We start from the raw sequence: 22,001 nt of genomic DNA on the forward strand, positions 1-22,001 counted from the left end.
CAGCTGAAGTGGCTACCGATCTTGTAGAGTGGGCTCTCACCCTGGTGTGGAGCGGCTTTCCTGCTTTTGAATGGCAGAACTGAATCGCCAGGCCAATCCATCTTGCTAAAGTCTGTTTGGACACCGCGTGTCCCTTTTTTGTTCCGCCGAATGCTACAAATAATTGATCCGACTGGCGGATGGCCTGAGTTTTCTGTAGATAAAACTTTAAACATCTTTTAATATCGAGAGAATGTAATGTTTTTTCCGCCACTGTTTGCGGATTTGGAAAAAAGGTTTTTAAGATGACTGGTTCATTTAAATGAAATGTTGAGGGAACTTTCGGAATTAATTTAGGATTTGTCCGCAGGATAACACCTGAGTTTGTAAACTGGAGGAACGGCTGTTTGATAGTGAACGCCTGAATGTCACTGACTCTTTTTGCCGAAGTAAGAGCTAACATTAACGCTGTTTTCCATGCGAGGAATTTTAGGTCAGCTTTGTGGATCGGCTCAAAAGGAGCTTTCATGAGCTGCATCAACACAACATTCAATGACCATAGAGGCGGAGGTTTCCTAATTGGCGGGAAGACCCGAAAAAGGCCCTTCATAAATTGTTTGACAATTCTTGTGGAACACAAAGAGAGTCTGTCTGGTGATCTGCGGTATCTGGAAATTGCTGCCAGATGTACCCGTATGGAAGAATATGCAAGTCCTGATTTTGCCAGGAGCAGGAGATATGGAAGTATCTGTTCCGGAGTAGAAGATAAAGGATGTATATTTTCCGCTGCACACCAAACACAAAACCGTTTCCATTTAAGTCTATAGGTTTTGTTGGTAGTGTCAGCTCTAGCTTTTGCTAAGATGTCTCTACACTCTGGGGAAATTTTGAGATTTAAGTATTCATTGTGTTCAGGAGCCAAGCCGACAAATGAAGAGACGACGGATGTGGGTGTGTGACTTGTCCCTGGTGCATCGTTAAAAGAGTCGGACTCTGTCTGAGTGGTAGATGTGGTCGTTCGGAGAGCATGAGGAGCTCCGTATACCATATTTGTCTGGGCCATCTGGGAGCTATGAGTAGAAGTCGACACCCCTCCGTCTTCATTTTTCTGATGACTCTCGGAATAAGCGGGATCGGAGGAAAAGCGTAGGCATAAACTCCTGACCATCTCATCGAAAACGCATTCCCCCACGAATCTTTTTGGGGAAGCCAACTTGCGTGGAACTGGCATTTCTTGTTCTCGAGAGTGGCAAATAGGTCTAAGTTTGGTTTGCCCCATAATAGAAACAGGCCATTGAGAGTTTTCTGGTCTAGCTCCCACTCGTGATAAGGAATTACTGTCCTGCTCAGGGTGTCTGCTAGAACATTGATCTGTCCTGGCACATGCTCCGCTTTGAGTGAAATATTGTGTTTGATGGCCCATGTCCAAATTTGTTGGGCTAGCTGCGAGAGTTGTAGGGATCTTGTGCCTCCTTGCTTGTTTAGATAAAACATGCTGGTCATGTTGTCCGTCCGGATTAAGACGCTTGAACATTGTATCTTTGGCAAGAAAGCTTTTAGAGCTAAGTGTATTGCTTTGAGTTCTAGATAATTGATGTGGAGCTGGCTCTCTTGCTGATTCCAGATTCCGCTGATTTGCAGGTCCTGGCAGTGTGCACCCCATCCTTCGAGAGAGGCATCCGTTGTTACTATGTAACTTGGTGTTTGAAGAAGAAAAGACAGCCCTTTTGAGAAATTGGTTGGAGTCGCCCACCACCTCATAGTGTTCTTCATTAGGGGCGTTATGCGAATCTTGTCTTTGAAGGAGCCGTGGACCTGTGTCCATTGTATGTCCAATTGTTCTTGCAGGGGTCGCATATGGAGCCTGCAATCTGGGACTAGCGGAATGCACGATGATATCATTCCGAGCAATGATTTGTAGATGCGGACTGAAACGAACTTTTTTCTGGATAGGTTGTCTGCCAAAGAGGTTAACTTTTGTTTCCTCTCGTGTGATGGGTACGCTTTGCTGCGTACTGTGTCCAAAATTGCTCCCAAGAAACTCAATTCTTGTTTGGGGTATATCTGAGATTTCTGGTAGTTGACTACAAACCCCAGGCTGTGTAACAATTGAAGGCAATAGGAAATATGATTTGTTACTTGGAATTTTGAGGGTGCCTTTATAAGCCAGTCGTCCAGGTAAGGGAAGACCTGGATACCTGACTGGCGAAGATGTGCTGCTACTGGAGCTAACATTTTTGTGAAGATTCTGGGGGCTGATTTGAGACCGAATGGTAGAACCCGGAATTGGAGGTGCATACTTCCTACCCTGAACCTTAAAAATTTGCGATGTTTGCGATATATGGGGATATGAAAATAAGCATCCTGGAGGTCTAGGGATGCCATCCAATCTCCCGTGTTTAAGAGACGCAGGACATCCTGCAACGTTACCATCCTGAACGATTGTTTCTTTAGAAACTTGTTTAGTGCTCTCAAGTCCAGGATGGGGCGCCAGTCTCCGAGGGTTTCTTTAGAAGGAAAAACCGGGAGTAGAATCCTTTGTTCTTTTGAGATAAAGGGACTGGTTCTATTGCTCCTTTTGTTAGCATTATTCTTACTTCCCTGAGAAGTTGGTTCAACCTCGGAGGCGGTGTACCCGATGGAGGGACACTCGGTGGTGTTTGCATGAATTCCAGAGTATGACCTCTGGTCACTACATCTAGTACCCATCTGTCCGATGTTATAGCCTTCCACTTGGGGAAATAAGAATTGATGAGACCTCCGACCTTCAATATTGATTGGGGAGGTGTTGAGATTATCCGCTGGTCATTGCTTTCTGCCTGTATCTCTTCCCCGGGCAGCTCCTCTTCCTCTAGCCGGATGTTTGTAAGCTGCGGCTGGTGGTAATCGATAATGCTGCTGTTGTTGATGGTGCTGATGTCCTGGTCCTGTGGAGGAAGATGGATATTGTGACCTGTATTGTTGGTATCCACCTCGAAAGGAGTAATTACCTCTACCCCTTGCTCCACGAAAAGGTAGTTTTTTATACTGCAGGGTACCTAGGGATTTTGCTGTATCGGTATCCGTCTTGATAGCCTGCAGCATGTCGTCGACATGTTTGCCAAACAAACTCTCTCCATCGAAGGGCATGTCGAGAACACGAGTCTGGACTTCTGGTCTGAATGAAGTAGCTTTAAGCCACCCTTGTCTGCGCAGGACTGCTGCTCCAGCTAATTGTCGAAAGCCAGTGAGGGAAATATCTATTGAACTGTCTATTATCTCTGCGGAGACCCTTTCTCCCTCCTGCAAGACCTTTTTAGCTTCCACCTTGAGATCTTCTCGCAGTGAATCTACAAAAGCGGACATGTCTGCCCACATCTGGCGATCGTACCTTCCCAGGATGGCGAGGGAATTGGCCGCCTTGACCGTTACTGCAGCAACCGAGGAGAATTTCTTACCGATATTGTCTAGTCTCCTTCCCTCTTTGTCTGGGGGAGACGCAATAGGCGTAGAGGGGTTTTTGGATCGTCGTTGAGCCGCCTGTGATATAACCGAGTCAGGTTTCGGCTGTGAGACTAAACAGGCCGGAGAATCATCTGGGGCCTTGTATTTTTTCTCTAGCCTTGGCATTTGTGAAGGCACTGTTGCCGGGTTTTTCATTGCCTTCAAACCCTCCTGCCATAAGAAATCCACAATCGGTATGGCTCTTACAGATCTCTTTGATGGCTCTTTAAAGTCATACAAAAAACACTCAGTTTCATGGGAAACAATTGCCAGGCCAAAACGTTTCGCCGCTCTCTCTATGATATTATGGAAACCTCCTATGTCTTCTGGAGGAGAATCCACTGGAGCTGCTGGAGGTGGAGATGGTGTGGGAACGAGATAATCGTCCCATTCACTAGCCGCTGAATCTGCTAGCTCGCCCTCTTCCCTTTCGTCGTCCGACGAGAGGTAAGCTTCCGGAGCTTGGCTAGTTACAGGTCTACTAGCCTGTGGCTTTTCGGAAACATTAGTAGTTTGAGCTTGCTGGTAACTTTGAGGTCTAGGTGGCGTGGACTGAGTTGACGGTGGGAACCTTTTATAGTAATCCTTCAACATATGTTGTAAATCTGTCACTAATGTGCTAGGCATAGCTAGTGGCGATGGTTGGTTTGCCTGTGGATAAGATGTTGAAGCATAACTATGCTGGTAATGTTGATCCTCTTCTTCATCAAACTCTTGACATTTGACATTTAGTTGGGACGGGCTACTAGCTGCCCCAAACATTCCTTGATCCTCATCATCATCATCGTCTAAAAGATGTTGCGGTGGGTATGGCAGCACTTTACTTGGTGATGTATGCATCGGCAAAATGTCAGATGGCTTGTCCCCTATATTAATAAGGGAAAGGGGTAAGAATCTGGTGGAGTCCTCATGATGGTATGAGGAATGATCTGGTGAAATGTCCAAAGGTTTGTAAACTGTTAATGCTGTGGTGATAGTCGGTTCCATCGTCGACGGTTCCCTCGTCGACGATTCCCTCGTCGACGGTACTGTCGTCGACGGTACTGTCGTCGACGCTTCCGTCCATGACTGCGTCTTTGTCAATGGGTCCTTAGTCGACGGTCCCTTCGTCGACGGGTATTTTACCGACGACGGTCGCTTCGCCGACGTATCTTGCGTAGATGGGAGTGCCCTGGATGATTTGTGAACCCAGGAGGCCTCCGCTGTCGACGCTGTGGTTGCCGACGAAGCTCTTTTGAAGATTTTTGCAGTAATAATCGTCGTCGATGACAACGGCGACGACGTCATAATCATCGGTGAGGATGGTGTTGTGAACGTCGACAATACCGTGGTCGCTGTTACCGTCGACACTGTGTCGACGGGGCGGTCGTCGACGGTTGTTTTTTCACCGAAAAGAGTTGTTCTGGCTCTTTTTGTGGTGACACACCGGAAAAGCACCTCAAAGAAACCATCCCTGTCTAACGGCGTAGTAGGTTCTGAATGAACCTTTTTTGGTCCATGTTTAACTGCCTCTTCTGTTAAGACTTGTTTTGTCTTTTTGTGCATTTTTCTTGGTGGTTCATCCGCACCTCTATCTCTCTCACCTGTTCTTTTCTGAGGGCGAGAAGTTTGTGGTGACTCTTCGCTGTCTGATGAAGGATGCTCTAAGGCTTTCTGTTTTTGCAGCCATAAGAGAAGTCTACCCTCTCGGTCTTTGAGGGTTTTTTGACTAAAGGTGCGACAGATTTTGCAGTCTCTCACCTTATGGTCTGGATGAAGGCAGTAAATACACTTCTTGTGGGGGTCATCAATATGTAGTCTCTTCTTCCCACAGTTGTCACAGTCTCTGAACAGACCCTTCTTTGCCTTTTCAGACATAGTAAAGTTGTAACTAGTTTCCTGAGAGAAAAAACAATCTTCAGTCAGAAAATAGGAAAAAAACTGAGCAGAGCTCAGGGGGACTCCCTTCACACGACATGCGGTAGAAAATCTGAGGGAATTCAGCCTCTGTTGGGAGTGTTTGGGAGGGGCTGAATCCTGATTGGTTGATACTCAAGTTTGGGTCTTTTCACAAAACAAAGTGGATAGACTGTAAAATACCCTATGAGGCTTACTAGGGCCTACTGGTTTTACTTTTACTGACTTTCTGCTTTTTATATATTTAAGTTTACCGTGAGGCTCCCACCTCGACGACGGGGATGATTCAAGCATGTGAATCTATGAAAGATCCAATACTGGAGAAAGTGTAATTAACAAACAAGGTACTTACCTTCGGGTTATGCCTTTCAAGAGTTGGGACTATATCTAGCCAAAGATCGCTACCTTTGAATTTCCTGGGCGCCAGACTTGATTCGGAACATTTTTCATGAGCAGTACCCCTGCAGGCCAGTAGGTGGCTTTGACTGGCTCCACGTCTGTCATCCATGTTGTCCGTGCCATAAGTGACATTGCGGTACCTATTTAGGTACCATCCAGGCACACTTAGTGCTTTTCTTTCTGCACCAGCCAGCGCTGATCGGAAGACGAGCTGCGCATAGGGGTACTGTTGACGAAAAACCTTCCAGATCTAGTGTGACGCCTGGGAAATTCAAGGGTAGTAATCTGCGTCTAGAAGTCTCTATCAGATCTAGGTAATACCTTTTCTTGTTTGAAATACCAGAATAAAAAATAATTCCCCAAGCCCAGAGATCCTGATTGTATTGGAAGAAAATGTGCATTTATAAGGCAGGTCATTAAAGTTAATGATGTGTTTAGAAAGACATGCCTCCAAAAGTTATTTTACTGAGTGGTTTTCCACATTTCAAACAGCTACATATGAAGATCCGAGGATGGAGAACACTAAACTCCTCATCTATCTTTAAGATTAACTTAATGAGAACCTCTTACCAGCACATTTCAGAGGAATGTGATATTTGTGAGTACAGGACTTCTAGAGCCCATAGGTTCTACATTATCTAAAAAGAGATCTTTTGTGCTTTTCTTGCTCAGTCTCCCATTTACACAATAGGTGGTAAAAATCTGAAGAAGGCTTTTAAGTGTTGGGTTTTAAAGTCTATGCATCTTGATAGCTAAAGCTAAGATGCTTAAAGCAGACGTGCCTTAACAAGGTGGTTAAGTTACTGTATTAAGCAGTTTTAATAAAACTTGGTTTCTGAGGATTTAAAATTTGGCAAATGGAAATAATTCGTACATTGAGGTGAGATCCAAGACTAAAAAAAGTTTTTTTTGTTTTTTTAAACAGCAAAATTATTTCTTATGAATGTTAAGTACTCTTCATAATCACAAGCTAAGGACAGTCCTCTGTGAAAGAACACAACCACCCTAAATGTAAATAAATAAACTTTCAACACTTGTCCATCTACAAAGAAGATTATGCTGGAGAATTAAAAGTAATTGCTAATTCACAACCCAGAGGATTACATTAGTCTAAGACTGCAAATTTGAAAATTAATGCTCAAAGAAGCAGCAGCAGCACCACCACCACCACATAAGGCTTTATTTTCTGGCTCTCGTTTTTCTCCGTAATTAGATTTCAGCTACTCCATCCATCAGACTGATGTGCCCACCAAAAGAGAGGCAGTGGGTAGATGTGTGTTTAAGAAACCTCAAATAACCATAGCAAGACAGCGAGAACAGAAATTCCCTGTGGAAGATGCTTAATCACAATAAGGGTGGTCTAGAGGGCGGTGGTGGAGGAGGAAAGGGAGGTGCACTCACCTGGTCCAGGTTCCAGTGGAACTCTGCAGGTTTTGAAGTCTTTTCTTCTGACGGATCTTGGCGGAACAGAAAAACAAGCCTGCAGTTGTGCACAAATAGTGAAAGGCGATGTCGGTTCATATCTGCAATGAATAGAAAATTGTTTTCAATCTACTAGGAAAGGAATACAAAATAGTTTAGCAAACAAAGGGTGCTCGTAAAATGTTTATGTCGCATCTTTACTGCCCCCAAATTATGTAAATATTAAGACTAACAGTAAATAGAAAAGCACATGTCCCATAAGGGACCCTATTACGATAATTCAAAACAGCATATGAATCTATAAAGATATTAATGAATGGAATATATAAATACTGGAACTTTTAGGTCTGCACTAACCGCTCCTGTCATCAGTCTGTGGGAACGTGAATTATGATGTAGAGTGGTTGTCAGACCTCACCATGTAATGATGTCACAATCTTGAGCCGGTCCAGTTAGATTTCCTAATAAACTCTTAGCTCAGTCCTAAGTAGGTGTAGCACAGAGTAGACAGGTTTAATCAAATAACAAGCAAACCACATTTAGAAGTACTAAAACAAAAAATAAGTAAGAAACAACATAATAAAAATCTGCCACTAATTTTAAAAAATAGGTTATATTTTTATCTTATAGTAGACACCAAAAGGACAAAAATATATTGAGCAATACCGGAGGTAAGTAAATCAGCATAGTTCTCTTTTAGAAAATGCAGTAAATCATTTTAAGTGGCTAGAACAGCTACTTCTCTTTATTTGGACGAGCTGTAATAGTTTGAGAGCCAGTCACAGGGACCACTAAAGTTGAGGGAGGCAGTTACTTTCCAGGTCCAGTAGTCTTGTGGTCCTCAGTGCACTTTTCTCCTTTACCAAGTCCAGCCAAGAAGTAGCCTAACGCTCAGGATATAGGATCCTGAAGAGATGCAGTGAATGTTCTTGGTGCTACCCTGGTACCCACGAGCATCAGTAGTCATCTCTGGCCTCATGACTCAATCACCCACGATACAGAAGTATCGCCCAGTTGCCACTAGTCTCCTAGTTACATCAGTCTTAGCAGTTGCTAACAGGTAATTACATTTTTCTTTTTGAAGACCAGTGTCCACTTTGACTATGGCTCCAACGGACATAGGGACACCGTGAGATGGTTAGGACTCAAGTCGTCCAGCAGGCATTTCGGTGTTCAAGCGTTCCTCGGCAGCTTAGCTCTCCAGAAATGCCTTACTTCCTTCCTTTGCTTTTGGTGGTACAGAGGATTAACAGGAGGCTAGCCCATTAGCTTTTGGACTCACTTCTACAGTCCTTTGTACATGTGGACCTCTCTTCCACAAGTGGGCACAGGTAATGTACCTCGTATGCAGTTCAGTATTTAGTGCATCATCCCCTCTCTGAATACCAGCAGCAGCAGGTTAACCACCAAAGGAAGATGTCCAACTTTTTAATACTAAGCACTCTGCCTGGTGGGCTACCTTCTCTATGGGTGGCTTACTGATATTAAAAGGGAAGATTCTAACCTGGCAAAAGGTTTTATTTTTCCATGTCGAGTTGGCAGTTTTAATGCTGTCCAACTAGGCTGCAGTGGTAGGCCTAGAGTCATGTTTCATCTTTATCACTGTAATGGTGCACAATTAAGTGCTGCAATCCACTAGTGACATTTAACGTACTAGCGCTAGGTAGATAAATTACCAAAGCCAACCAGGCATTAGCCAACGGTACAAGTACTTGAGGAGTGGGGGGGGGCACAATAACTGGGGCCTTGATGGCATGGCCCAGTGCACTACAGAGTCGAAAAATCACCACTTAAGTCATCATAAAGTGGGGACAATAGGTGGGGGTAAAAACCTGCAAAAATCCATTTCTCCAAACAGTCTTCTCAAAGCATGAGGTGCAATACAGTGAATCGCAGCCAGCCCACAGTGAAGTTAGTGGGTTCTAAACCACCTGCACCAGGTGTTGCTAAATTCTCAAACAGAGGAATACTCTTGCACAAGGATGGTGGCATCCATTTATATAGCAGACAGTGACTTTCTAGCAGAGTTGGAAGAACATATTCTTTCCCAAACAATTGGGGGGAGGGGTAATAGACAAGTGCCAAGAGTCTTTTTTTCGGAGGCAACAAGCCACCTTATGGTAAACTTTAGTTTTAGAATGTAAATACAATAAAGTAAAACAGTAGGGGCACCAGTAGGATACAAAAGTGCACTATGGCAGACAAGAGGAGAAAGTGGGCAGTAATTAATCTACTTGTAAACCAGCTCCACTAATCAGCAAGCCATGACAATGTCTGCAGTTGACATCAGAAGATCTACTTGAATACTATGCACTTTAAAGAATCCGCTGAATACCTTATATTTGCTTGCTCTATTTCAAATTTGCACTACAGTGCCAGGTGCTTTTTAAAACAAGCCTACTGTTATTTGTTACGTTTTCTATAATGTATGTTAAATGTCTTGTAGGTTAAAGAGTCTTTTCACAATGCTTGTAGTGCAGGAGTCCAGATTATTACTGTGTGATGGAAGGCAATTTAGAATTCTGTGAAAGATCGTTATCTTTTGTCTCTGTGCTTCCAAGGTATTACAGCACATCCATTGCTTAGCATCAGTTGGCTTTATCCCTCACATTTGCTTAAGTCGTATTTCAAGGACTTTGTCCATCATGTCGTTGTCCCTCCTCTGGAGCACAAGAAAATTAGTTAGTTACCTACCTGTAATTGTAGTTCTCCAGTATTGGAATCTTTCATAGATTCACATGCTTGAATCATTCCCCATCGTCGAAATGGAAGCCCCGGTACATCAAAACAGCAATATAGAAGCAACTGCAATGAAAAATAAAATACCCAAAGGTTTTCACTTTAGAAGCCTATCCTTGTCTCTATGAGTAAAAAGGACCAAAGCAAGTCCCAGCCAATCAGGCTTCCCCTCCCTCTAGAACCCTCCTGTGAGAAGCTCCATTCCCTCAGATTTTCTACCAAACATCGTGCTAGGGAGTCTCCATTAAGCTCTGCTCAGTCAAATCTCCAGAAACGTCTATCTCTACAGTTTTTCTTCAAAAGAAGGAAGATTTCTTCAGCAAGTAAGGTGTCATCTTTTCCCTGGCCTAAGGGAGTTATATTTTATCAAAATTCGACATGTCAGACAAGAAAAATAAGAGCCTTTTTAGAGCCTGCAAAACCTGTGGGGAAAAAAAAGAGGCTTCATTTTGAAGATGCACACAAGGACTGCATTTAGTGCCTCTATCCCGACTATGTAGCCAAACTTGGTTAACACTCTATGTGAAGGAAAGTTTTTTTTTTTTCCAGCTCTCTCTCACCCCCAATCCACGAAAAAATCATCACCATGCTGTTTGCTCTTTCTCGCTTCACATCCCCCTTCCACACACAACCGCACTCCGTGTTTTGGCTCCTCCCTTGTGTGCTTATCCTTCTATGCCAACCACTGCAGTCTCTCTCATTTACTTCTATCAAGTGTTGCTCTCGCTCTCCATTGCTTTGCTCAATCCAATCCACCATTTATTTATATATATGTATTATATATGTGTTATATATCTATATATCTATATATATATATCTATATCTATATATATATATATATATATCTATATATATCTATATATATATATAGATATTTATGGAAAATGTCACTTACCCAGTGTACATCTGTTCGTGGCATGTTCCGCTGCAGATTCACATGCTGCGCACTGTTCCTGCCATCTAGTGTTGGGCTCGGAGTGTTACAAGTTGTTTTTCTTCTAAGAAGTCCTTTTGAGTCACGGGACCGAGAGACTCCTCCCTTTCGGCTCCATTGCGCATGGGCGTTGACTCCATCTTAGATTGTTTTCCCCGCAGAGGGTGAGGTAGGAGTTGTTAAAAAAAGGATACTAGAGGTACCCATGCAATGGAGTAAATAAATGTGTATGTACATATCGTATTTAAGTCAAAATTATTTACAATTTTAATGCAACTAAAACGGCTACAGGCTCCCGGGGAGGTGGGAGGGCGCATGTGAATCTGCAGCGCAACATGCCACGAACAGATGTACACTGGGTAAGTGACATTTTCCGTTTGATGGCATGTGTAGCTGCAGATACATATGCTGTACATAGACTACAAAGCAGTAATCTCCCCAAAAGCGGTGGTTAGCCTGTCGGAGTTGAAGTTGTCTGAAAAAATGTTCTTAGTACAGCCTGTCCTACTGTGGCTTGTTGTGCTGCTAACACATCTACATAGTAATGCTTAGTAAATGTATGAGGTGTAGACCAAGTGGCTGCCTTACAAATCTCTGTCACTGGTATATTACCAAGAAAAGCCATTGAGGCGCCTTTTTTCCTAGTGGAGTGTGCCCTTGGAGTAATGGGTAATTCTCTTTTAGCTTTTTGGTAACAGGTTTGTATGCATTTGACTATCCATCTGGCAATGCCCTGTTTGGATATAGGGTTACCTGCAAGTGGTTTTTGGAAAGCTATGAACAATGGTTTCGTTTTACGAAATTGTTTTGTTCTGTCAATGTAATACATTAGCGCTCTTTTTATATCTAACGTATGTAATGCCCTTTCTGCTACTGAGTCTGGCTGTGGGAAGAAGACTGGGAGTTCTACCGTTTGGTTTAGATGAAACGGTGATATGACTTTTGGTAAGAATTGTGGATTTGTACGGAGAACCACCTTATGTTTATGTATTTGTATAAAGGGTTCTTGAATAGTAAATGCCTGTATTTCGCTAACTCTAAGTGAAGTGATGGCTATTAGAAAGGCTACTTTCCAAGTAAAAAATTGGATTTGACAAGAATACAGGAGTTCAAATGGTGGGCCCATGAGTCGCGTTAACACAATATTAAGATTCCACGAAGGCACTGGTGGTGTCCTTGGGGGTATGATTCTTTTTAGTCCTTCCATAAAGGCTTTAATAACTGGGATTCTAAAAAGCGATTTTGTATGTTTTATCTGCAGATAAGCATATATTGCAGTGAGATGGATTTTAATGGAAGAGAAGGCTAGATTGGACTTTTGTAAGTGTAGTAAATAACTTACAATGTTTTGTGTAGAGGCGTCTAGTGGCGTAATCTGATTAGCCTGGCAGTAACAAACAAATCTTTTCCATTTGTTAGCGTAACAATGTCTGGTTGTGGGTTTTCTTGCTTGTTTAATGACCTCCATACATTCTTTAGAAAGGTTTAGATATCCAAATTCTAAGACTTCAGGAGCCAGATTGCTAGGTTGAGCGATGCTGGATTCAGGTGTCTGATCTGTTGTTTGTGTTGTGTTAACAGATCTGGTCTGTTTGGTAGTTTGATGTGAGGTACCACAGATAGGTCCAACAGTGTGGTGTACCACGGCTGGCGAGCCCACGTTGGTGCTATGAGTATTAGTTTGAGTTTGTTTTGACTCAGTTTATTGACCAGATAAGGAATGCGCGGGAGAGGGGGAAAAGCGTAAGCAAATATCCCTGACCAGCTGATCCATAGAGCATTGCACTTGGACTGAGGGTGTGGGTACCTGGACGCGAAGTTTTGGCATTTTGCGTTTTGTTTTGTTTCAAATAGATCTATGTTTGGTGTCCCCTAGCGGTAGAAGTGATCTTGTAGAATCTGGGGATGTATTTCCCATTCGTGAGTTTGCTGTTGATCTCGACTGAGATTGTCGGCCAACTGATTTTGAATGCCTGATATGTATTGTGCTATCAGACGAATGTTGTTGTGAATTGCCCAATGCCAAATTTTTTGTGCTAAGAGACACAGCTGTGACAAGTGTGTTCCCCCTTGTTTGTTTAGATAATACATTGTTGTCATATTGTCTGTCTTGACAAGAATGTCGTTGTGGACTAGAAGTGGCTGAAACGCTTTTAATGTTAGAAATACCGCTAGCAGTTCCAAGTGATTTATGTGCAGTAGTTTTTGTTGATTGTCCCATTGATCTTGTATGCTGTGATTGTTGAGGTGTGTTCCCCACCCAATCATGGAAGCGTCTGTTGTGATAATGGCATGAGGCACTGGGTCTTGAAAAGGACACCATTTGTTTAAATTTACAGGGTTCCACCATTGAAACGAAGAGTGTGTTTGGCAGTCTATCAACACTAGATCTTGGAGTTGACCCAGTGCCTGCGTCCATTGTTTTGCTAGGCACTTCTGTAAAGGCCGCAAGTGTAGCCTTGCGTTTGGGACAATAGCTATGCATGAGGACATCATGCCTAGTAGTTTAATCACAAACCTTACCGTGTATTGTTGGTTTGGTTGTGTGCTTGATCTTATATTTTGAAACGACTGAACTCTTTGTGGGCTTGGAGTGGCAATTGCTTTTTGTGTGTTGAGTGTTGCTCCCAAGTATTGTTGTAGTTGGGATGGTTGCAAATGAGATTACAGAGAAGCCTAGTTTGTGTAGGGTATGTGTCACATACTGTGTGTGATTTTGACACCGGTGTCGAGTGTTGGCTTTTATTAACCAATCAGTGAGATATGGGAATACGTTCATGTGATGTCTCCTTATATGAGCTGCTACTACAGCGAGGCATTTTGTAAATACTCTGGGTGCTGTTATCCCGAAGGGCAGTACTTTGAATTGATAGTGATTGCCTTGTATGAAAAACCTGAGGTATTTTCTGTGAGATGGATGGATGGTTATATGGAAATACGCATCTTTTAGATCTAATGTTGCCATGTATTCTCCATGTTTTAGTAAATGAACTACATCCTGTTCTGATTTGATGAAGAGGTTTAATGTCCTGAGATCTAGAATTGGTCTTAGTGTCTTGTGTTTTTTGGGAATAAGGAAATATAGAGAATAAACCCCTGTTCCTTTCTGGTGGTGAGGTACTAGTTCTATGGCTTGTTTTGTTAATCGTGCTTGTATCTCTATTTGTAATAGTTCTAGATGTTGTGCCAACAATTTGTGCGCTTTTGGGGGAACATCTGGAGGGAAATGTGTGAACTCTATGCAGTAACCATGTAGGATAATTGATAGAACCCATGTGTCCGTGGTTATGTCTGTCCAGTGTCTATGGTAAAGTGTTAATCTTCCCCCTACTGGTGATGTGTGTTTGAGAAGTGTGACATTGAAGTCACTGTTTGTTGCCGGGGGTTTTCTTGGTAGGCTGAAACTTCCCCCTTGATCTTTGGAACTGTCCCCTGAATGATCCACGAAACCCCCCTCTCTGGTATTGGGACTGGTAGGTGGGTTTTGCTTGAGAGGTGGATGCCTCGGAGGGTTGCTGTCTAAAACCTCCCCTAAATTGTGGTTTTCTAAATGTCCCCCTATACTGAGAAGGGTAGAGCGCGCCCATGGCTTTGGCCGAGTCAGTGTCCTTCATTTTTTCGATGGCGGTGACCACCTCTGGCCCAAATAGTTGCTGCTGATTAAACGCCATGTTTAATACTGACTGCTGTATTTCAGGTTTGAATCCTGAACTTCGTAACCAAGCATGTCTTTTGATTGTGACTGCCGTGTTTACAGTTCTTGCGGCAGTGTCAGCGGAGTCCAGTGCCGAACGAATCTGGTTGTTGGAGATGGCTTGCCCTTCCTCTACCACCTGTTGAGCCCGTTTCTGATATTCTTTCGGTAGATGCTGAATGGTATCATTAATTTCATCCCAGTGGGCTCGGTCGTAACAGGCGAGGAGGGCCGGTGAATTTGCGATGCGCCATTGGTTGGCAGCTTGCGACGCCACTCTTTCCCGCTGCGTCAAACTTGCAGCTTTCTTTCTCAGGAGGTGGTGCATCTCCTGATGATTGCGAGTTTGCACGTTTCCTTGCAGCCCCAACCACTACAGAGTCCAGTGGGTGCTGCTGTGTAATGAACACAGGGTCCGACGGGGGTGGTTTGTACTTTTTTCCACCCACGGTGTGATGGCTTTTCCCTTGACCGGCACTTGAAAGACTTGCTGTGCATGCTTAAGCATGCCTGGTAGCATAGGCAGGCTTTGGTATGACATGTGTGGAAGCCAGGGTATTGAAAAGGTAGTCATCCTCCAATAGTTCCGAATGCATAGTGACATTGTGGAATGTCGCAGCCCTGGCCAGGACTTTGGTATAAGAGGTGCTATCCTCTGGAGGAGACGGCTTTGAGGGGTAGCACTCAGGGTTATTGTCGGAAACCGGGGGATCGTAGAGGTCCCAGGGATCTGCATCATCCTGTGTTTGCACAGTATGTGTGGGTGACTGTGCCCTTTGTGGTGAATGTGGTGGCGATATTTCTGGAGAGAAATGTTGAGTTGGTTACTTCTCTCTAGCCACTTTTGCTCTTGGCTGATCGGTTTCAGTCTCTGTTTGTGGCTGAAAAGCCAATTTTCTCTTAAATGTGAGAGGAGGGGCAGTTTGAATCCTTCCAGTATCCTTCTGGATCTGTATTCTTGGTTGATTTTGATCAAACTCTTCAGCATCCAGCTCCTCTTCAAACCTGTGCCTCTCCTTCAGTTGTTTGCAGAGTCCATGTTACTCTGTATAAGAGGTCTTTTTCGGCTCCGAAGCCGGTTTTCTCAGCACCGAAATGCCCATGGTGACGGTTGGCCCCAGCTCCAAAAGGCTCTTTCGAGGCTTAGTGTCTTCAACCCGACGATGTCGACTTTTTTCGACGCCGGTTTCTCGACTCGAGTCGGAAGACTTCGGCATGATCTTGGCCTTCTTCGGTGCCGAAGGTGTTGCTTGGTCACCGCTTTTTTTATGGGTCGAGCCATGGCCTTCAGGCAGTGGCGTCCCCAAGGCCTTTTGCTTTTTTGGCTGAGTTTGGGGTTGGGTCGGGGCACCCTTTTTGGCCCGCTGTCGTAGGTCGGTCTTCGTCGGAGTCATCCGATTCGGATCCCTGGATGGAGATAGCCATCTCCTCCTCTTCGACGTCGAGGTGTTGCAACGATTTCAACACCATCTGCAAGCGTCTCGCCCTCCGATCTCTTAAGGTCTTTTTCGACCGAAAGGCCTTGCAAACCTCGCAAGTATCCTCTCTGTGTTCCGGCGACAGACAGATTACAGACCCGATGCTGGTCTGTGTATGGATACTTCGCGTGGCACGTCGGACAGAAACGGAAGGGGGTCCAGTCCATGAGGCTTCGACGGCAGTGTGGTCGGGCCGACCAGGCATCGGGTGGGCGCGGCAGCCCCGAAGGGCCACCAAAGCGGTTGTCTCGTCTGTGCCGATGTGTCAACAGAACATCTTTCCCAAACGCAACAATACCAACGGTTTTTCGATGATTTTATTACTTTCTCGATTCGAATCACGGAGCGAAGAGGAACACGTCCGAACCTGATGCCAGAAAGAAAACAATCTAAGATGGAGTCGATGCCCATGCGCAATGGAGCCGAAAGGGAGGAGTCCCTCGGTCTCGTGACTCGAAAAGACTTCTTCGAAGAAAAACAACTTGTAACACTCCGAGCCCAACACTAGATGGCAGGAACAGTGCACAGCATGTGTATCTCCTGAACCCCGGTGGTGCCTGTTCAGTGAAACGCACCATAGCATCTATAAATGAGCATTCTCCTCCTACTGTAAGTAAGGCAGGCACTCCAAGAGTGAGTGTAGTTTAACCTTTTATTTAATCACAACAGGAACGTGTTTTGGCATGTTACTGCCTTTGTCAACCTATTCACCACCATCTTAGTTCATTGTTTATTTAGTCACAGTATCGTATTTTCACACGTTTGCAACCCTGATAGCTTTTTTGTGAATTTCCATATATTATCACAAAGCTGACTTACTATATTTCTGATGACCCCATTTACACATTTTCCGCATCGCAATGCTATTTTTTGATTTTGCTCACGTAAAATTGCCCCAATATCACACAACGAGGTGAATAGGTATATAATAGACTAAAAGTCTTAGTGCCTACATTGGCCTGCTCTCCAATTATACAATGCACCCATATGGATCTTCCTCACACAATCTACCTCAAGTGGGCATTATGAGGAACTCCACTTCTTCATCATTTTTGAAGGGCCAGGTAGCAAGTGGCATCCTTTGTGGACTTTCAATTTGTTTTTTTCTGACTTATCTAAGTGGTCGCCACCATCTAAGATCAGCAAATAAAAAGAAGCATTTGCAATGCAATAGGTCTTGCATTTTCTTGAGTTAAAGCTATTGATGTTGTAAATTCGGAACTGGAATTTTCTTGCCATATAAATTGCTCAACCCTGCCTCATAATTTCATCTTTTCCTGCCATGTCTTGGTGATCACTGGTGACTACTGAAATCAGAAATCACAAGCCCTTAAGAAGACGAGAAAACGACTGCACACCTTGAGTTGTGGAAACGTCTGAACAGAAATTGGAAAATAAGACTGGAAAAGTATTTTTCTTTTTATGTTAACAGAATTAAAAGTCTTTCCAGCATCTTTGCCACACATTTTGCAAGGCTCTAATAAAGTTAATAGTAGAGCAGCCTGAAAAGACTTATGGCCCCAAAAAAGGAGATAAGTAATGCCCTTTGTGAGGATGTCTGCGGGCTGGCTGGCAGGGAGGGGGCCTGGAGAGACTCTCCAGATGAGGCTCTGCAAGTTTCACATCATTGCTTCTAGGTTTAGCTACACTCTACCAGAAAGGGCATATTGTAGCTTTCGTGAGCAGTGAGCTAAATGTTTAGGCACCGGGTGTTTCTTTTGTAAAATAATCTTATTTTAGGAGCCAGCGGTAAACGAGGACAGCACTGGAATAAAGCCAAAACAAATGTCAGCAACATGGGAGGAGGTGGGAGAAACGGAATGCTGCAATAAAATGCAGGCAGCTACCAGCCTAACACACCCACAGTGAAAAGTGGGCAACCAAGAAATGACAAAGGTATTCCGTCCCAGCAACACAAAGAAGCCAAAGTGGTATACTACAGAGGTGGTCACTGCTCTGAAACAGAAAAAGGAGGAAGAAAAAGGCAGAACTGATCACTAGCAAGCAAGAATTTTTAAAGGACACTGCAACCAACAAATGAATTCACTTTAAGCCATAAGAAATATACTAAAAGTATACATGAGGTTGAACGCTTACATTCAACCTAAAAATAGCGCCTGCGTCATCCTGTAGCTGCAGAATGACACACAGCAATAGTGACTAAGTCACAAAGTCTTTTTTTTGCGGATACTAAAATCATCAGCAAAAATCACTGGCAAATCTACTAAGTCATAAAGGGGACACCGGTTGGCTTTGCCTTGCTTGTTTTAGGATTTGCTCATGTACAGTAAAAATTAAAACCCATTGTTATATGTTATGAAGATCACCTTGTTGTTAATTATGAAAAAAATGCCAACTAAGAACCTATAAATATGCTGCATAATTGTACGACATATATTTCAATTTGGACAAACTATTATGGACAGAACTGTATAATTGTGTGCACAACTGACAAAACAGTTAAGTGCCTTGCATAAAGAGCTGTTTTATGGCCTAATACTGATTTGAAAGGCAAGTGAGAATAGATAAGAGAAGTTGCTGGCAGAGAGGTAACTGGCAGGACAAGGACTGGCTCAGATTAAATACCTGCTGAGCTGCCTCAAGATCTGAATTATGTACATACCTGTTTTATCAGAGTTACACAAAATGGTCTCTTTCTCGCGTCCACCAGCACTGTGCCGCATCCAGACTGACATAACAAAGGGCCCCTTTAGGCTTGTTGTCACCACCCCCTGGGGAACTTTCACTGCCTGCGTCCCGTTGAAATCAAACACCTGGTCGCTGTCATGGCCGTTATCAGTTGGCAGACCCACAGTCCAGTTGGCAGCACTGCTCGGTTGAGGAAGCAACTCCGCAGTATCAGAGGATGCACCTGCAATGAACAGACATTAAAGAAGAAAGGATACAGGAAATGTTAGAGGAAAACGAAGACACTTTATACCAAAATCTGTACATTTTACTGCTACTAACAGGATAAGCCTGACATTTTATAATTGCCTGACAGAGGTTAAAATGATAGTAAGGAGGCTTTGACCACCTTCATGAATTCCAGTGATTGGTAACCAGATAGGAAGAAGGAAGGGGGGGGGTGATCTTCAATAATGGCATATAAACACATGTAAAGTTCTCCAAAGACTTAGTCCTGTTTTCTATTTGCAATCGGTTATATTTAGTGATTTTTTTCCCCAATGTATATTCAGGTCCAAACGTATCAATGCAAGGCAACAGCACTGTCCAGCACTAGATGAACAATGCCCTTTCCTAAACACTACATAGGCTACAGGAATATCAGAATGTTCCTTCCAGAACAAGTGACTAGGTTCTGCCCTAAAATTTGGGGCCACAAGAATAAGACGCAAGAGTGACACCTATTACTCCCATTGTTATGTTTAATGCAGAGATGGTTGGGGTGTGGTTTGATCATTAAGTCTGCACTACCTGAAGGGGAGTCCCTACCTACCAAAAATTGCATAAATTGCAATCCCAAATAGGATCAAGTAACAACCAAGTATGACTGTTATTGTTTTTTGCTTCAACTTGTTTTGGGGGCTTAGTCTGCAATTGTCAGCATGTTTTGCAGGAAAGTGGGACTAATCATTGGGCCAGATGACCTCGAGTCAGGACTTAACAGGCCTTACGCAAGCTGTATATTAACCCAACTGCACTTGTGTACATACAATGCAACTAACCATTATTCTGGAGCACTGAAGTTAGTCACATCCTTGCAACCTCTCAATTAAAAAAAGGTTTTTCCTCCACGTAAATAGGAAGAAAAATTAATTAAATCGCCCAGAGTATGAAATCAATTTTAATGTATTGTTAACGTTTGATCTCCAAAGGGGTCCACAGACAGACATGATAAAATAATTTCTTATTAATACAGATCTAAAAAGCTTTTAAAAACTGTAAAAAGTTTAAAACATTCAATTTTCCGGAAATAAAAAATGGTGAGCTTTTTCACCTGAACTGATTTTAAATGCTATGAAAGGCTTGAGGTATGGATGACGCATTAAGGGGCAGTGCAAAACATACAATAATTACGTGATCTAGCTCTTGTAACCCGTTTCTGCATAATTCACATATCCTATACTTAAAAGATTGCTTCCTCCACATGCCCGTTACATTCTTCACAGGTAAAATAAACAATGAATTCCATGATTTAAGTTTACATTAAATATAGCTGTGTTTTTTTCTGAAGACAGGAAGTTACAATTGATCATTTACCTTTTTTCAGGCAGAAATTGACATCCAACACAGATATTACAAGAAGACAGTCTGTAGCAGACATTTCAATTGTGACATTGACACTGCTTTAAAGTCAGTTTGCTTGAGGATTCAATGGTGACTGAGAGGCAGACAGGATTAAGGAGCATCCTACAAAACAGTTGCGAGTATGCAGCCCCCCCCCCTTCTCCACATCCCCCCACCACCCCACTGTTCCAAGGTTGGAACCAAAAATGGATAGACCAGGCTTAAATCCGACTCATCTTCTTGTAGACAGCCCTAGTGTTATACCAGATGCAGCTATGTATGCTGCAGGCAGCACTTCCCTTGGGGTAATAGTCTTACGAATGATGCTTGAAATCCCTAAAATCTCTGAAGACAAAGGTTGTAAAATAGTCTTGCTGGTCCGTAAGTGACCCATTGAATTGTGAATGGCAGTTATCGTCGTTGGAAAGGTAAACACAGTTGCCAAGCTGAAAGGCAGAATTACCTCCACGAACTGAATCCTTTTGAAAGGAACTCTCCTTAGATGCTGGTTAAATTAAGTTATTATCAAGGGAAGACCAAGAAAATTAACAAGTATAATCCTAGTACTCTACCCTGAGAAACTCTGCTGATTTCAGAAAACTGCAAAATCTGAGATGGAAAACATGACTTACCTGTAACAGGTTGTTGTGCTGTAAGGTCACAAGCTGTGCACACTCCTGCCATCTAGCAAATACTTTTCAGGTTGTTTTTCTTCAAAGTAGAAGTTTCAGTTTTAAGGTAACTCATGATCCCTCTTGGAAACATACAATGCACAAGGACTAATGCTCCAATTTATACTGTTTTTCCTAAGCGAGTTAGAAAGTATGTCTTGTTGAAACGGGACAGACTATGCACTGGTGCATTCTACATGTAACATGATGGGTGTTACTAGTTCAAACGTTGAGCTTGCAACCATGGAAATAAGAGGGAGCATCTCAATTTACAGCACCATAAGCTACCAACAGATTGTTATAGGTAAGTAACATTGCACGTTAGTTATATAGTCTCATGTATATCATCATTCTTTGCACAGTCTAAAAAGCAGTGCCCTTCTCTCTACAGTGGGGGCTTTCCAGCAGATTGCTTTTGGGGGGGGGGGGGGGGAGACACTTTTTATATAGCACTTACTAATCTTACGAGGCGTCAAAGCATTTTTCTGAGAGAAGCATGCTACTCCAAAAAATATTACTGGTTAATTAGTATACGGGAATATGAAATTAATTTGAGCGGTGGACATGCAAGCCTGTTAGTTGGATTAAAAAGGATAGTGGAGGGATAGGAGAGGGAAGGGTTTAGAAAGTGTTTATTGGAGATCATAGCAGCAGGAGGGGGTTTAGGATGAGTAAAGGAGAGATGGAGGGGGAAGACGTCGGAGGAAAGTGTTTAGAAGGTCTTTTTTGAGGATCTGAATAGTAAAAGAGGATTGAGATGATGGAAGGAGGGGTAGAGGAGGGTATAGTCTAGAAAGTGTTATTTTGATGATCATAGTAGGAAGGGGATGAATCAGAGTGGAGGTAGAGGATATACGGAAAGGGGTATAAGGTGAGGAGTAGGGTAGTGCATTGGAGAGAGTGGGAGAATGAGGTTGGAGATGAGTAGAGAAAGAGGATATATTGAGAGAGGTATAGGGTGAGGAGTAGAGTAGTGCATTGGAGATGCTGAATTAGGAGTAAGGAAATAAATACAGAGATACATACGTACATGGAAAGTATATATGTACAAGGAA

General features: G+C 43.2%; 1 protein-coding gene across 4 annotated transcripts in view; it reads right to left on the reverse strand.

The window, feature by feature from the left end:
• Positions 1-22,001, reverse strand: part of CLSTN1 (calsyntenin 1) — a 392,368-nt gene that overhangs the window by 141,287 nt on the left and 229,080 nt on the right. For all 4 annotated transcript variants that reach the window (XM_069241167.1, XM_069241166.1, XM_069241170.1 and 1 more), the window contains 2 exons: positions 18,648-18,896; positions 7,159-7,280 (listed from right to left, as the gene is read on the reverse strand). In XM_069241167.1, coding sequence (XP_069097268.1) covers positions 7,159-7,280; positions 18,648-18,896 — 371 coding nt within the window. The remainder of the gene's footprint in view (positions 1-7,158; positions 7,281-18,647; positions 18,897-22,001) is intronic.

This window comes from Pleurodeles waltl, chromosome 6, assembly GCF_031143425.1.
Source record: "Pleurodeles waltl isolate 20211129_DDA chromosome 6, aPleWal1.hap1.20221129, whole genome shotgun sequence".
Taxonomy (NCBI): domain Eukaryota; kingdom Metazoa; phylum Chordata; class Amphibia; order Caudata; family Salamandridae; genus Pleurodeles; species Pleurodeles waltl.